General features: G+C 40.0%; 1 protein-coding gene across 8 annotated transcripts in view; it reads left to right on the top strand.

The window, feature by feature from the left end:
• Positions 1-14,591, top strand: part of TRPC4 (transient receptor potential cation channel subfamily C member 4) — a 385,590-nt gene that overhangs the window by 336,898 nt on the left and 34,101 nt on the right. For all 8 annotated transcript variants that reach the window (XM_049853360.1, XM_049853359.1, XM_049853358.1 and 5 more), the window contains one exon: positions 8,015-8,328. In XM_049853360.1, coding sequence (XP_049709317.1) covers positions 8,015-8,328 — 314 coding nt within the window. The remainder of the gene's footprint in view (positions 1-8,014; positions 8,329-14,591) is intronic.

Raw genomic sequence — 14,591 nt, 5'->3', positions numbered from 1 at the left:
GCAGTTCGAATCCACCAGGCGCTCCTTGGAAACTCAATGGGGCAGTTCTACTCTGTCCTATAGGGTCCCTGTGAGTCAGAATGACTCAATCGCAGTGGGCAATTTTTGGAAGTAGATCACCAGGCCTTTCTTCCTAGTCAGTCTTAGCCCGGAAGCTCCACTGAAACCTGTCCATAATGGGTGACTCCGCTGGTATTTGAAATACTAGTGATGTAGCTTCCGGCATCACAGCAATGCTGAAGCTACCACAGTATGACAAACTGACAGATGAGTGGTGGTCAATATGCTTACTATTTCACATTGTGTACGTTTGACATATAGTCCTAAGCCATATTAAGTAAAAGGAAAAAGGGAAATGTGTAATTAACCGTCACCATAGGGAGAGTCGTTCTCCACTTAAACCTGAGTCTTTCGAGAGAGAACTAAGGAAGGAGAATATGATCTTTCTACTTGAAGGAAAAGATGGCACCATGTATAGGGAGAACAGGTGGAGAGAATCGAGTAGTGTTTAGTACCCCCAAGCCCCCACTCTGATACTTGTTATAATGTACAAGAAAAGCATTGCAACTTTTTTTTCTGCATCTTTAGCCATTAACTATTTTAAGAAAGGAAAAGTTATGATGGGAATGTTCAAGCACTGTTATCTGGGTTTAAAAATAAAAAATCATTTCCCTCCAGTTCACACTTGATTGTTTTAAATTGTCAGTCAAGCAAGAACCTGAATGTTGAATCAGATCAGGAGCTTGTGATACATTTTACACCCCAGGGAGTTGAAAAAATACAATCTACTAGTTTCAAGGAGAGTTAATTGATAACATTTGTAAAGGCCTTTGGTAAAAATGCAATGCTAAAAGAATGAAAATATTCTGAGGGGGTTTATATGGAGACAGACCTGTTTTTTGTTTTGTTTCCTGACATGATCATTAGGAAAACTAACCTGTTTTCTAAACATTTTTAATGATGTGCATGAAGAAGAAGAGAACTGTTATGGATTAAAATGTGTCCCCGGAATAGGTGTTGTAAATCCTAACATCTTTTATGCCTGTGGTTATAATTCCATTTAGGATTGGGTTTTATTTGCTATGTTACTGTGGCAGGATTGGCATAGGGTGTGTCTTGAGTCAATCTCTTTTGAGATATAAAAGAAATTAAAAGCCAGCCAGCAAGCAGAGATAGAGAAGAGAGATGGCAAGCGCCATGAAGATTCACCCAGGAGCAGAAGCTTAGAAGAGACAAGGACCTTCCTTTACGCCGACAGAGAAAAAGCCTTCCCCTAGAGCTAGCACCCTGAATTAGGACTCCTGGCCTCCTGAATTGTGAGAAAATAAATACCTGTTTGTAAAAGCCACCAATTTGTAGAATTTCTGTTTAGCAGCACTAGATAACAGAGACAGAATTTGACACCGGAAGAGTGGGGTGGTGCTCTAACAGATACCTAAAGTGTGGAAGCAGGTTTGGAATTGGATAATGGGTAGAGGCTGGAAGAATTTTAAGATGCCTAATACTAAAAGCCTAGATTGCCTTCAAGAGACTGTTGGTAGAATTAAGGACGTCAAAAGCAATTCTGGCGAGGGCTGAACAGAAGAGAGGAGAGATATAGAAAAAATCTCTATCATCTTAGAGAATACATATGGTGCCAGCAACAGAAGGTTGCTAGAAATTTGGACATAAAATGTGCTTCAGGTGAGGCTTTAAAAGAAAATGATGAAATGTGATTGGACAATGGAGGAAGGGCAATACCTTTCATAAAGTGGCAAAGAACTTGTCTAAATTATGTTGAAATGTTTGGTGGAAGGTAGGATGTGTTAAGTGATGGACTTGGATATCTGTCTGATGAGACTCTTAAGATCTTAAAGGAGCCGCATGGTTTCTCCTTGCTGCTTATAGTAAAATGCGAGAGGAAAGAGATGGACTACAAAATGAATTGTGCGATCATCCTGAGGCCAGAAGAACTAGATGGTGCCCGGCCACAACTGATGACTGCCCTGACAGGGAGCACAACAGAGAACCCCTGAGGGAGCAGGAAAACAGTGGGATGCAGACCCCAAATTCTCATAAAAAGGCCAGACTTAATGGTCTGACTAAGACGAGAAGAATCCCAGTGTTCATGGTCCCCAAACCTTCTGTTGGCCCAGGACAGGAACTGTTCCCGAAGTCAACTCATCAGACATGGATTGGACTGGACAATGGGTTGGAGAGAGATGCTGACGAGGAGTGAGCTGCTTGCATCAGGTGGACACTTGAGACTATGTTGGCATCTCCTGTCTGGAGGGGAGATGGGAGGGTAGAGGGGGTTAGAAACTGGCAAAATGGTCACGAAAGGAGAGACTTGAAGGAGGGAGCAGGCTGACTCATTAGGGGGAGGGTAAGTGGGAGTACGTAGTAAGGTTGATGCAAGTTTATATGTGAGAAACTGACTTGATTTATAAATTTTCACTTAAAGCACAATAAAAATTATTAAAAAAAAAAAAAAAAAAGAACAGTGCAGGTAAAAAGGCAACATAGAAACAGAGCCTACCCCACTCCCAAACTCCTTCCTAATCAAATCTCTGAAAAGGAAAGGGCATAGCTCAGCTTTGAGCAGCTAACTGCCCATGGACATTTCTGAGGGCAGATACAAGTATGTGCTGGAGAAGAAAATGATATATTAAAAAATTGTAAAGAAATACATTTTAAAAAATGAACTATGCAAAATAAAAACAAAACTAAATGATCTGGGAAATTCTCTTGTACAAACTAAGGACACATGTTCACCAAGGATGTGGTTAAACAATCTTTTGTTAAAGAGATTAAGCCTGTGACCAATGGATCTAACCAACTACCACAGCAGAAAACCCATCAGCTTAGACTAAAGGTGACAGAGAAGAACGAAAGGAAAGAATGCTGTCTGCCTCTTGGAATTCTACAGGCAAGAAACAGGCCAAAGGAGCAACATCTGTTATCTTCCAAGAAAAGAAAAAGACCACCTCAGGAGCAGCTCAGAGGTAGTAGTACTGTTGGAAGGAGCACAGGAAGCAGGGCCTTCTCAGTTTCAAAGAGTAGGGACACGATCTCCAGAATCTCAAAGGGTGGCGCCACAGCTTCCTAGGTTCAAAGAGTAGGACCTTTGCCAACTCAGTTCTGGAGTGTGGGGCTGCCATGAAGGTGTTCCAGGGGATGGAGCCACCATCCAAAGATGAGAGGGTGGGGCTGCCATGCCCAAGGGCAGAAGAACAAGGACTGCCCATAGCAACAGGGTGGGGTTGCCACTCAGATGGATAGGAGAATGGGCCACCCAAAGCTGAGGGAACAGAATTGCTGTCCCAGTGGGCCTGGAAGGCAGAGCTAAAGACGAGGGCCTAGGGATCTCCTCATAGAATCCAGAGGGTGTGGCCAATTGTGGCCAACACCCAGATTCTAGAGGGTAGGGCCATTGCAGAGATGGTCTCAAAGAAGAGAGGATTATTTTCAATCCTTGAGAGCTAATGTAATTCATTCAGCTGTGTTTTGAACTTGCTTGGTGCCTGTTATCCCTTTTTTCCCTCCAATTTCTCCTATTTGTAATGGAAATGTCTACTTTGTGCTTGTTCCACCATTGTACTTTGGAAACAATAAAATCAAATCTACTGCTACTGAGCAATTCCAACTCATAGAGACCCTATAGGACAGAGAAGAACTGCCCCATAGGATTTCGAGGCTGTAACCATGGAAACTGAAGGTTTTAACCAACTTCTGCAGTCTGAAATTAATCAAACATGCAATCAAGTTGTATTGATAATTTCTGGTCATTAAAATGAAAAAGTTGGAAACAAATAAGAAAGATTGGTACTTGGAAAATATGGCCTTGATGATAGAAATGAAGCCAGATATCCACTCATAGAATTTTGAAAAACCAATGCAAATACCTTTTTTCAACAACATAAACAGTGACTATACACTTGGACGTCGCCAGATGGAATGCACAGGAATCAAATAAACTACATCTGTGGATGGAGACGATGGAAAAGCTCAATATTATCAGTCAGAACAAAACCAGGGGCTAACCGCAGAGCAGACCATCAATTGCTCGTGTGCAAGTTCAAATTGAAGCTGAAGAAAATTAGAGCAAGTCCACGAGAGCCCAAATATGACCTTCAGTATATCCCACCTGAATTTGAAGACCATCTCAAGAATAGATTTGATGCACTGAACACTAATGACCAAAGACCAGGCGAGCTGTGGGAAGATATCAAGAACATCATACATGAAGAAAACAAAAGATCATTAAAAAGACAGGAAAGAAAGAAAAGACCAAAATGGATGTCAGAAGAGACTCTGAAACTTTCTCTTGAATGTAGAGTAGCTAAAGCAAATGGAAGAAATGAAGTAAAACAGCTGAATAAAAGATTTCAAAATGCAGCTCTAGAAGACAAAGTAAAGCATTATAATGAACTGTGCAAAGGCTTGGAGTGAGAAAACCAATAGGGAAGAAAATGGTCAGCATTTCACAAGCTGAAAGAAATGAAGAAAGATATTAAAACTCAAGTTGCAATAATGAAAGATTCTATGTGCAAAGTATTGAATGATACATGAAGCATCAAAAGAGGATGGAAAGAATACACAGAGTCACTGTACTGAAAAGAATTGGTTGGCCTTCAACGATTTCAGGAAGGAGGATATGATCAAGAACCGATAGTATTGTAGGAAGAAGTCCAAGCTACACTGAAGGCACTGTCAAAAAAACAAGGCTTCAGGAATTGGCAGAATACGAAATGAGATGTTTCAGCAAAAGGACACAGTGTTGGATGTGCTCACTCATCTATGCCAAGAAATTTGGAAGACAGCTACCTGCCCAACTGACTGGAAAATATCATTTTTTGTGACCCCCCCCTTTTTTTGTGCCCATTCCAAAGAAAGGTGATCCAACAGAATGAAGAAATTATTGAACAATATCAGTCATATCATATGGAAGTAAAATTTTGTTGAAATTAATTAAAAAGTGGTTGTAGCAGTACATCAACAGGGAACTGCCAGAAAGTCAAGCCAGATTCTGAAGAGGATGTGGAACAAGGGATATCATTGCTGATGTCAGATGGATCTTAGCTGAAAGCAGAGAACACCGGAAAGATGTTTATGTGTGTTTTATTGATTATGCAAAGGCATTTGATTGTGTGGATCATAACAAATTATGGATAACATTGAGAAGAATGGGAATTCCAGAACACTTAATTGTGCTCATGAGGAACCTGTGCATAGACCAAGAGGCAGTCATTTGAACAGAGCAAGGGAATACTGCATGGTTTAAAATAAAGAAAGGTGTGTGTCAGGATTGCATCCTTTCACCATACTTATTCAGTCTGTATGCTGAGCAAATAATCTGAGATGCTGGACTATATGAAGAACACGGCATCAGGATTAGAGGAAGACTCATTAACAACCTTTGTTATACAGATGACACAACCTTGCTTGCTGAAAGCAAAAAGGACTTGAAGCACTTCCTGATGAAGATCAAAGACCACAGCCTTCAGTATGGATTACACCTCATCATAAAGAAAACAAAAATCCTCACAACTGGACCAACAAGCAACATCATGATAAACAGAGAAAAGATTGAAGTTGTCAAGGATTTTGTTTTACTTGGATCCACAATCAACACCCATGGAAGCTGCAGTGAAGAAATCAAATGACGCATTGCATTGAGCAAATCTACTGCAAATGACCTCTTTACAGTGTTAAAAAACAAAGATGTCACTTTGACGACTAAGGTGCACCAGACCCAGGTCATGATATTTTCAGTAACTTCATATGCGTGCAAAAGCTGGACCATGAAGATCAAGAAGAACTGACACCTTTGAATTATGTTGTTGGTAAAGAATACTGAATATACCATGGACTGCCAGAAGAATGAACAAGTCTGTCTTGGAAGAAATACAGCCAAAGTGTTCCTTGGAAGCAAAGATGGGGAGATTTTGTTTCACAACATACTTTGGACATGCTATCAGAAGGGACCAGTCGCTGGAGAAGGACGTCATACTTGGTAAAGTAGAGGGTCAGTGAAAAAGAGGAAGCAATTTGACCAGATGGAGTGATACAGTGGCTGCAACAATGGGCTCAAACAACAATGATTGTGAGGATGGCACAAGACCAGCAGTGCTTCATTATGTTGTACATAGGGGTCTCTATGAGTTGGAACCGACTGACAGCACCTAGCAACAGCAATAATCTTACAGGAGCTGACTGCCACGTCTTTCTCTGGAGGTGTGGCTGGTGAGTTTGAACTACCAACCTTTCGATTAGCATCAGAGCATTTTAATACTGTGCCACCAGAGCTCTTACTTTGGAAACAGATAACTTGTATTTTTATTTTACAAATTCACAGATGAAGAGGAATTTTCCCCAGGGTGGAATGCACCTAAAGTCCCACTCATATTTGATTTAATTGATTCAGAAGATGAAATTTTAGCTTTGGAGTTGATTAAAGACTTTTGTGGTGATGTGATGGGGTGAATGTGTTTTACCTGTGACAAGACCATAAATTTTTTGGGGGGGGGAGGTAAAAAAGTGGAATGTTATGGATTGAACTGTGTCCTCTAAAAATATGTGCTTTAAATCCTAACCTCTATGCCCCTGGTTGTAATTCCTTTTAGAAATGGGTTGTCTTTATTATGTTAATGAGGCAGGATTAGTATAGAATGTCTTGAGTCAATCTCTTTTGAGATAAAAAGATTAAACAAGGGAGCAGAGGAGAGATGGGTAAGATAGACACCAAGACAGGTGGAATCCAGAGGAACCAGGAAGCAGACACTGAAGAGACAAGGACCTTCCTCCAGAGCCTACAGAGAAAGAAAGCCTTCCCCTAGAGCTGGCTCTCTGAATTCAGACATCTAGTCTCCTGAACTAGGAGAAAATAAATTTCTGTTTGTTAAAGCCATCCATTTGTGGTATTTCTGTTATAAACCCACTGCCATTGAGTCAATTCCGACTCATAGCAACCCTATAGGACAGGGTAGAACTGCCTGATAGAGTTTCCAAGGAGCACCTGGCGGATTCTAACTGCCAACCTCTTGGTTAGCAGCGGTAGCACTTAACCACTACGCCACCAGGGTTTCCATTTTTGTTATAGTAGCACTAAATAGCTAAGAGAAGAGTTCAATTTATTGTTCAGTTCTTAGAAGGTTTAATTATAGGTTTTTATATTGCAACATTTCAAAAAGCATGTTTGCCCTTTTTAATAAAGGATACAAATATACCTCAAAAGTCCAGGGATAAATCTCATTATGCCCTTTATAAGGCTCAACAAGATAAGTCAAGGTTGACATTTTAATTAATCTTACTTTTTAAATATTTTCTGGTCAAAGTTTAAAGTAGCAAATATTTCAAATCATGTATTTTATCTAATTAATGAATGTTCAGATAAATATTACATTTTCTATACATTAAATATTTTAAAAACAGCAGTTCACTGCCAGGCCTATTTCTGAGTTAGGTTTTGTGTGCATTGGAGACAATACAGACACAAAGCACTGATAGCTGTGCTCATGCTGGTCATCACTGTTTCCAAGGAATGGACCGCTACTTTGACTTTTTATGTGCAATTTGTATCCTACATGTTTTCCTCTAGAACGGTCAAGTATTATAAATAATGTCTTTGATTATTTTGTTAAAAATTTAAGTATTTTTAACAAAGCAGTTTTCTTTGTTATCGTGATATGCTATCTTTTCCCAATATAAAATAAGATATTATTATTTTCCTGCATATATGCCTCTTTTTTTTAAGTTCCCATTGGAAATTCAAGGAAAGATGCAATCCACATATTAAGTAGTCCAATGCAAGGACAGACCAGGAAAGCCACTTTCATTAAAGCTCATAAATTATAAATTATTTTAATGAAACTTTGTTTTTGTGTAAATTAATATTCTGCCACCATCATAGAAGCTAGCTTCCTGGCAACAGACCGTTGTGCTGGAAATACCTGGAAAAGCACCCCAGGGTTAAACTTGACATACTCATGTGCATGCGTTTGGTTTACTTTCCCTTCTGTTCTGTTTTCTCCAGTACAGTGCCCTTCATCCACGAGAATCCTGGGACATGTGGCATCCCACGCTGGTGGCCGAGGCATTATTCGCTATTGCAAACATCTTCAGCTCCCTGCGCCTGATCTCACTGTTCACTGCAAATTCTCACCTGGGACCTCTGCAAATATCCCTAGGAAGAATGCTTCTCGACATCTTGAAGTTCCTATTCATATACTGCCTTGTGTTGCTAGCATTTGCAAATGGCCTAAACCAATTGTACTTTTATTATGAGGAAACAAAAGGGTTAAGCTGCAAAGGCATACGATGTGAAAAGCAGAATAATGCATTTTCAACGTAAGTCGAATAGACATTTCCATTGGCAAGTCTGTGCAAAATTTAGAGTGTATCACCTTATGAATTTGAAAAATCCCTGACAAATGGTTGGAAAGAAAGTACAAAGTCATGCTTAATGCAGAAAATGAAATTAACATAGTATTGAATATAAATGAATCATTTTGATATTAAAAAATATTCAATTCATTTAAGTTTTAGTTAAATGGTCTTCTAAATGATCTCATAAAAAGGAAAGCTATACATACTCTTAAAATGTGGAATAAAAAGACTTATGTACCATTGACAACTTAAAAACCAAACCAAGACCAATTGCTGTTGAGTTGACTCATACTCATGGTGACCCTATGCATGTCAGAGGGTTTTCAAAGGCTGATTTTTTGGAAGTAGATTGCCAGACCTTTCCTCCAAGGAAACTGTTTCTTTCAAATGCCGTCCTTTTGGTTAGCAGTAAGTATGTTTTCACTACCCAGGGGCTCCAGTGACAACTTACAAATGCATTAAAAGATAGAATATATGGAAAACTGGTTGTGTAAGAAAATCTATATGCTCTCCAATCTTCTCTCATGTGTTTTCTAGATATTAAGTTCCCTTCACATGTCTTCTTCATTTTCCTACACAAATATCTTAGCATCTAAGAAAAAAATCAAAATAGAAACTCAGTACTAATCTAGGCCATTGCATGATGCACACCAAACTCTCAGTGCCTTATATCAGATGAGCAATGATGGCCTTTGTCTGCTTTCACCCTCTGGTTTGCCGGCAGCACAGGCTCATGGCCGTTGAGTTTGCTGCTCACTGGGCCCACCACCACATGCCTGTTAATTGGCAGACAGGAATCCCTGGGTGTGGCAAACCATTAAGCCCTCAGGTTGGCAGTTGGAATACATCCAGAGGTGGTTCGGAAGAAAGGCCTGGGGATCTGCTTCAGAAAAATCAGCCATTGGAAACCCTGTGGAGCGCAGTTCTACTCTGGATCCACTCGATGACAACTGGTTTGCTTTTTTTGGTTTAATTAGCAGATAAATAAAGATATTGGGTGATTTTCCTCTACACAGTAACCATGATGTGAAAACATGGTCATTTTGTAGTCAGATCTTGATCGTGGGCCATCATAGAATGTTATGTAATGTAAGAGATTACAGTAATTCCTCAAGTGGGAAGAAATCAGTCATTTCACATGAACTAAACCACTTGTTGGTTTAACTTAGTATCTTTCTTTTTTTTGATCCCAATATGTAAAACACAATTTTATTTAATCAACATCTGTCTTTATGTGCATAAAATTTTAATCTCAGCCTCAGCTACTTCAAATCCCTTCAGAAATAGATTTGAGACAAATCATGAATCGTAAAGAAAACAAGAATTCATCCCAGCCTCCACTTGTCAATTCATCCTTTATTCCCACCTCTTTATCCTTCTAGCCTTAAGCAGCTGTTCTGCAGCCCAACCAGCTTACTCAGCCTTGTCATCTTTCTGCTCTCGTCTGACTCTGGGTAGGATTGTCTGAAGGAGATTCAATCCCTTGCGGCAACATCCATGTGACTGGCTTGGCCTTGGAGTGTGTCTCAGTTCTAATATCCAAATTTCTGTATTTCATCACTCTTTTGTGTTCCTTAACTGGGTAATTTGCCCAGGACCACTAGGACTAGGGACTTAAACCAGTCAGATCCCACCAGACTCTCCCTTCATAAACTAGAATTCTGTCTCTAACAAAACCAAATACCAGTTACCATTGAGTCTGTTCGAACTTGTGGTGACCCCATATGCTCCATAGGGCTTTCAGTGGCTGATTTTTATAGATAGATTGCCAGTTCTTTCTTCCAAGGTGCCTCCGCGTAGACTTGAACTGCCAACCTTTTGGTTAGCAGCCAAGCACATCTAACAGTCATCCCGGATATCATCTGCCTGGCTCCTACCCTCCTGAATTTCTGATGGAGAGCCTTTTGTGTGCTCTGTCTTTCCAATTCTCTCATTTCTTTGAACTGGGTGCCTGAGGTCAACTGCTTGCAAAGACCACCCCATCTGTGTCTGTTGTAATATCCTTCTGATGCTAGGTTTTGTCTTCCAGAAAGAATGTTCACATAACACCTACCTCCTGAAGTATCTCTTTAGCTCAGGGAATAGCTCTGGCTCCAAAACCCATCCCCATCTCAGCTGTCTGACTGCTCTGCAATTAAAACGATTTCACCTAACCCTGTCCTGAGTTATGATCCCCTAAGTTTCCTAGTAGTCCTCTTGCCTTATTATTGTTTTTTTGATATATTATTACATATTACAAACTAATTTTAATACCAGTCCAAGATAAGTATGGCTAGAGAAGTCTAATGCAAAATATCCAATAGAAATTGTATTCCAAAAGCAACTGTATTGAATTACTTGGATTAGATATTATTTTTGCTTTATCCATACCAATGGCTTCCTCTATTATCATGAAAAGCAACAGATAATTGCATATCCCAAATGTCATGGGCCAAACCATTCAAACAAAACAAATCAGGTGTTCTACTTAATTTTTTTTTTCAGGTAACTGAATATAAATCTGTAATCAACAAATTATTTTTGCTCAAAATTATTCCAAATTAAAAATATACTAATAAACCCTAGTATTATTAAGCAGAGAGTACTGGGCATAGGTCAACTGTCTCCAGATGTCCCTGTTTCAGTGTGATGGATATCAGTCGCTGTGAGAGGACTTGTAGTGATATCCTAGGGCCTCCTGCTCTTTTGTTGGTCTTCAATTCTCTTTTTATAATTCTGTATCTTCCGTAAATTTTAAGCCGTTTTCCCTTACCATCTGTCTTAGTCATCTAGTGCTGCTATAACAGAAACACCAAAAGTGGATGGCTTTAACAAAGAGAAATTTATTCTTTCAGTCTGGTAGGCTACAAGTCCAAATTCAGGGGGTCAGCTCCAGGGGAAGGCTTTTTCTTTCTTTCAGCTCTGGAGGAAGGTCCTTCTCATCAATCTTCCCCTGGACTAGGAGTTTCTCCTTGCAGGAGCCCCAGGTCCAAAGGATGCACTCTGCTCCTGGTGCTGCTTTCTTGGTGGTATGAGGCTCCCCCCTCTCTACTCGCTTCTCTTTCCTTTTATCTCTTGTAAGATAAAAGGTGGTACAGGCCACATCCCAAGAAAACTTCCTTTACATTGGATCAGGGATGTGACCTTAGTAAGGCTGTTAGAATCCCACCCTAATCCTCTTTAGCATAATTCAATCTTGCCTCATTAACCACAGGCAGAGATCAAGATTTACAACACATGCAAAAATTACAGTCACAGAATGGAGGATGACCACACAATATTGGGAATCATGGCCTAACCAAGTTGACACATATTTTTGGGGGACACAGTTCAATCCATGACACCACTCATGGTCTCAAACATCTTATTATATAAGAATTAAAATGCATAATAATTCATGTAAAGTATCTAACACAAAGCATGTTATAACCAGTGGTCAAAAACATTATCCATTCTTCTTACTATTATCATTATTATTGTTGTTGTTAGGTGCCATTGAGTCAGTTATGACTCATAGTGACCCTATGTACAACAGAACAAACATTGCCCGGTTCTGTGCCATCCTCACAAGTGTTATTACGCTTGAGCCCATTGTTGCAGCCACTGTGTCAATCCATCTCATTGAGGGTCTTCCTCTTTTTTGCTGACCTTCTACTTTACCAACCATGTTGTCCTTCTCCAGGGACTGGTCCCTCCTGATAATATGTCCAAAGAACATAAAACAAAGTAGAATATTGTCTCTCACCTATATCACAGATAGTTCCCTTTCTATCACCACTTCCACTCAGGGCATGAAAGTGTGCTGAGACTTTTAACTCTGTGTCCCCCACTAGCTACTATTCCCGCCTCTCTCCCTCTTTCCAGTCAACCAGCTCTAAAACAAACAAACCAAAAAACCCAAACCCATTGCTGTCGAGTCGATTCTGGTGCATAGCGACCCTACAGGGCAGAGTAGAACTGCCCCATAGGGTTTCCAAGGAGTGGTTGATGGATTCCAACTACTGACCTGAACCTTTGGTCTGGCAGCCAAACACTTAAACACTGTGCCACCAGGACTCCAACCGTAAAAAGAAACCTATATAAAAAGTCTTGGTTTATCATCTCTCTTTCTTTCTTCATTCATTGCTATTTGGCTTTTGCTTTCGTAGCTCTACTGAGTACTGAAAGTATTCTAGAAAATATCATCTAGAAGCCTTCATATCGCCACTACCAGTGGATATTTAGCTGTTTATATTTTGCTCAGTGTGTTGCTTCATTTGACCTTCTTTAACACTTCCATTTTTTTAAGCCCTAGTCGATGATTCCAACTTGTAGCGACCTTATGAATTTTTTTTTATATTGGTTTATCCTCCTTTAACTCCTGTTGTCACTATATCCTCTCATTTCACGACTTACTCCTCTAACACTACTTACTTTTCTTTTATAATTATATTTTAATTAAAAAAAACCTCTTGCCATCCAGTTGATTCCAACTAATAGCAACTCTATAGGACAGAGTAGAACTGCCCCATAGAGTTTCTAAGGAGCAGCTGGTGGATTCAAACTGCCGACCTTTTGGTTAACAGCTGAGCTCTTAACCACTGCACCCTCAGGGCTCCATATATTTTAATTATTGCTCTTTAAATAGTGGTCTGCCTTAGCATACGCTGCTCAGATCCTCTTCACAAAGCAATTGGAAAATTTTCGTATTATTATGGATTTTGCTGTATGTGTATAAGAGAATTCTTCTACACACATGTAACTCGCACAAATCTATCTCCTCCAGACCTCTATGTCCAACAGCCTATTGGATGCTCCTCCATGTATGGCTCACAAGGACTTAAAGAGAATTCATCATAGTCTTTCTCAAAAATCTTCCTCAACTCCCATCCTCAGTCAATGCTACCACAACCCACTCAGTTACTTAAATCAGAAACTTGTGTTTTATACCCCATTCCTCCTTCGCCTACCCCTCCATGCCCCATCAGTCAGTAAATTTCTATTCCTGCTCTTCGTTATCATGGTGCCACCTTCCCTTGTTCACTGCCCATGCCTGCATCCAATCCTCCTGCCCTTAGACTCTGCCTCCCTTAATGTGTCTCCCTTCGTGCTACCTGAATGTACTTTCTAAAAAAAAATCTGTCACGCCTCTGTTTAAAACTCTAAACAGCTTCTCCTTTCTTCTTGCTAAAGCCAAATTCCCTAGCTGGACGTATCATGTCCTTCAATGATCTGGCCTTTGCCCTCTTTTCTAGCCTCATCTTTCTTCATTCCCCATTAACACTTTAGTCTTCGATATTTCCTAATGGGTTGTAGATCCCCAAGTATATCATGCTCTTCCCTCATTCCAGAATGCCCCTATTCTGCCCTCTTGTTTGGTAAAATTTTATCTTTTCATTCAAAACCAACCTCAGATGTACTTTCTCAAGAAGGCCTTTCCTGATCCCCTTCCAGTCTGTGAGTTTCTGGAAAAATAAAAAAAAATTAAAAAACCACTACAACTGAGTCAACTCAGACTCACGGCAACCTTAGAGGACAGAGCAAAACTGCCTCATAGTTTGCAAGGCTTAAATCTTTACAGAAGCAGACTGACACATCTTACTCCAGTGGAGCAGCTGGTGGATTCGAACTGCTGACCTTCTGATTAGCGGTTAGCAGTTGACTGTTTTAACCATTGAGCCACCAGAGCATCTATGTGGGCCCCAAGTGTCTTCTATGACCCTCTGTGCATTTTCCACCAGCAAATGGATGCTTCTTCCTGTTCCTTCCGTGTTTTCTTATTAACATAGGAAGAACTACATGTCACTAAAAGAAGAAAAATGTTTAGTCTCTGAAATTATTTTATATCTAATTTTAAGGTAATAGTCTCTGGGTAAGGGACTCTCCTATAAAGAGAAGTGCATGGGCTTGGCACTGAGACCCTCCCAGGTTTGGTCTCATTAAGCAAAACCCTTTTATGCTTATTGAAGCTGTATTCCTAATGAATGGAAATGACCAATAGGTGTCATACTTTATTGGTTTTAATATTGCATTCAGCTTATTGCCATCAAGTTGATTCCAACTCATAGCAACCCTATATGACATTGAAGAAATGCCTCATAGGGTTTCCAAGGAGCAGCTCGTGGATTCAAACTGCCAACCTTTTTGTTAGCAGCCAAGCTCTTAGCCACTTATTGCTTATAAACTAAGCATACTCAGAAGTGACTTGCATTAATTTATGTTTCCTCATCATTTTCGTCTCAAGTAACTATAGAATACATTGCCTT

The sequence above is a fragment of the Elephas maximus genome, chromosome 14 (assembly GCF_024166365.1).
Source record: "Elephas maximus indicus isolate mEleMax1 chromosome 14, mEleMax1 primary haplotype, whole genome shotgun sequence".
Lineage (NCBI taxonomy): Eukaryota > Metazoa > Chordata > Mammalia > Proboscidea > Elephantidae > Elephas > Elephas maximus.
The sequence above is the reverse complement of the archived record's forward strand: the minus strand, read 5'-3'. Positions and strand labels throughout refer to the sequence as shown.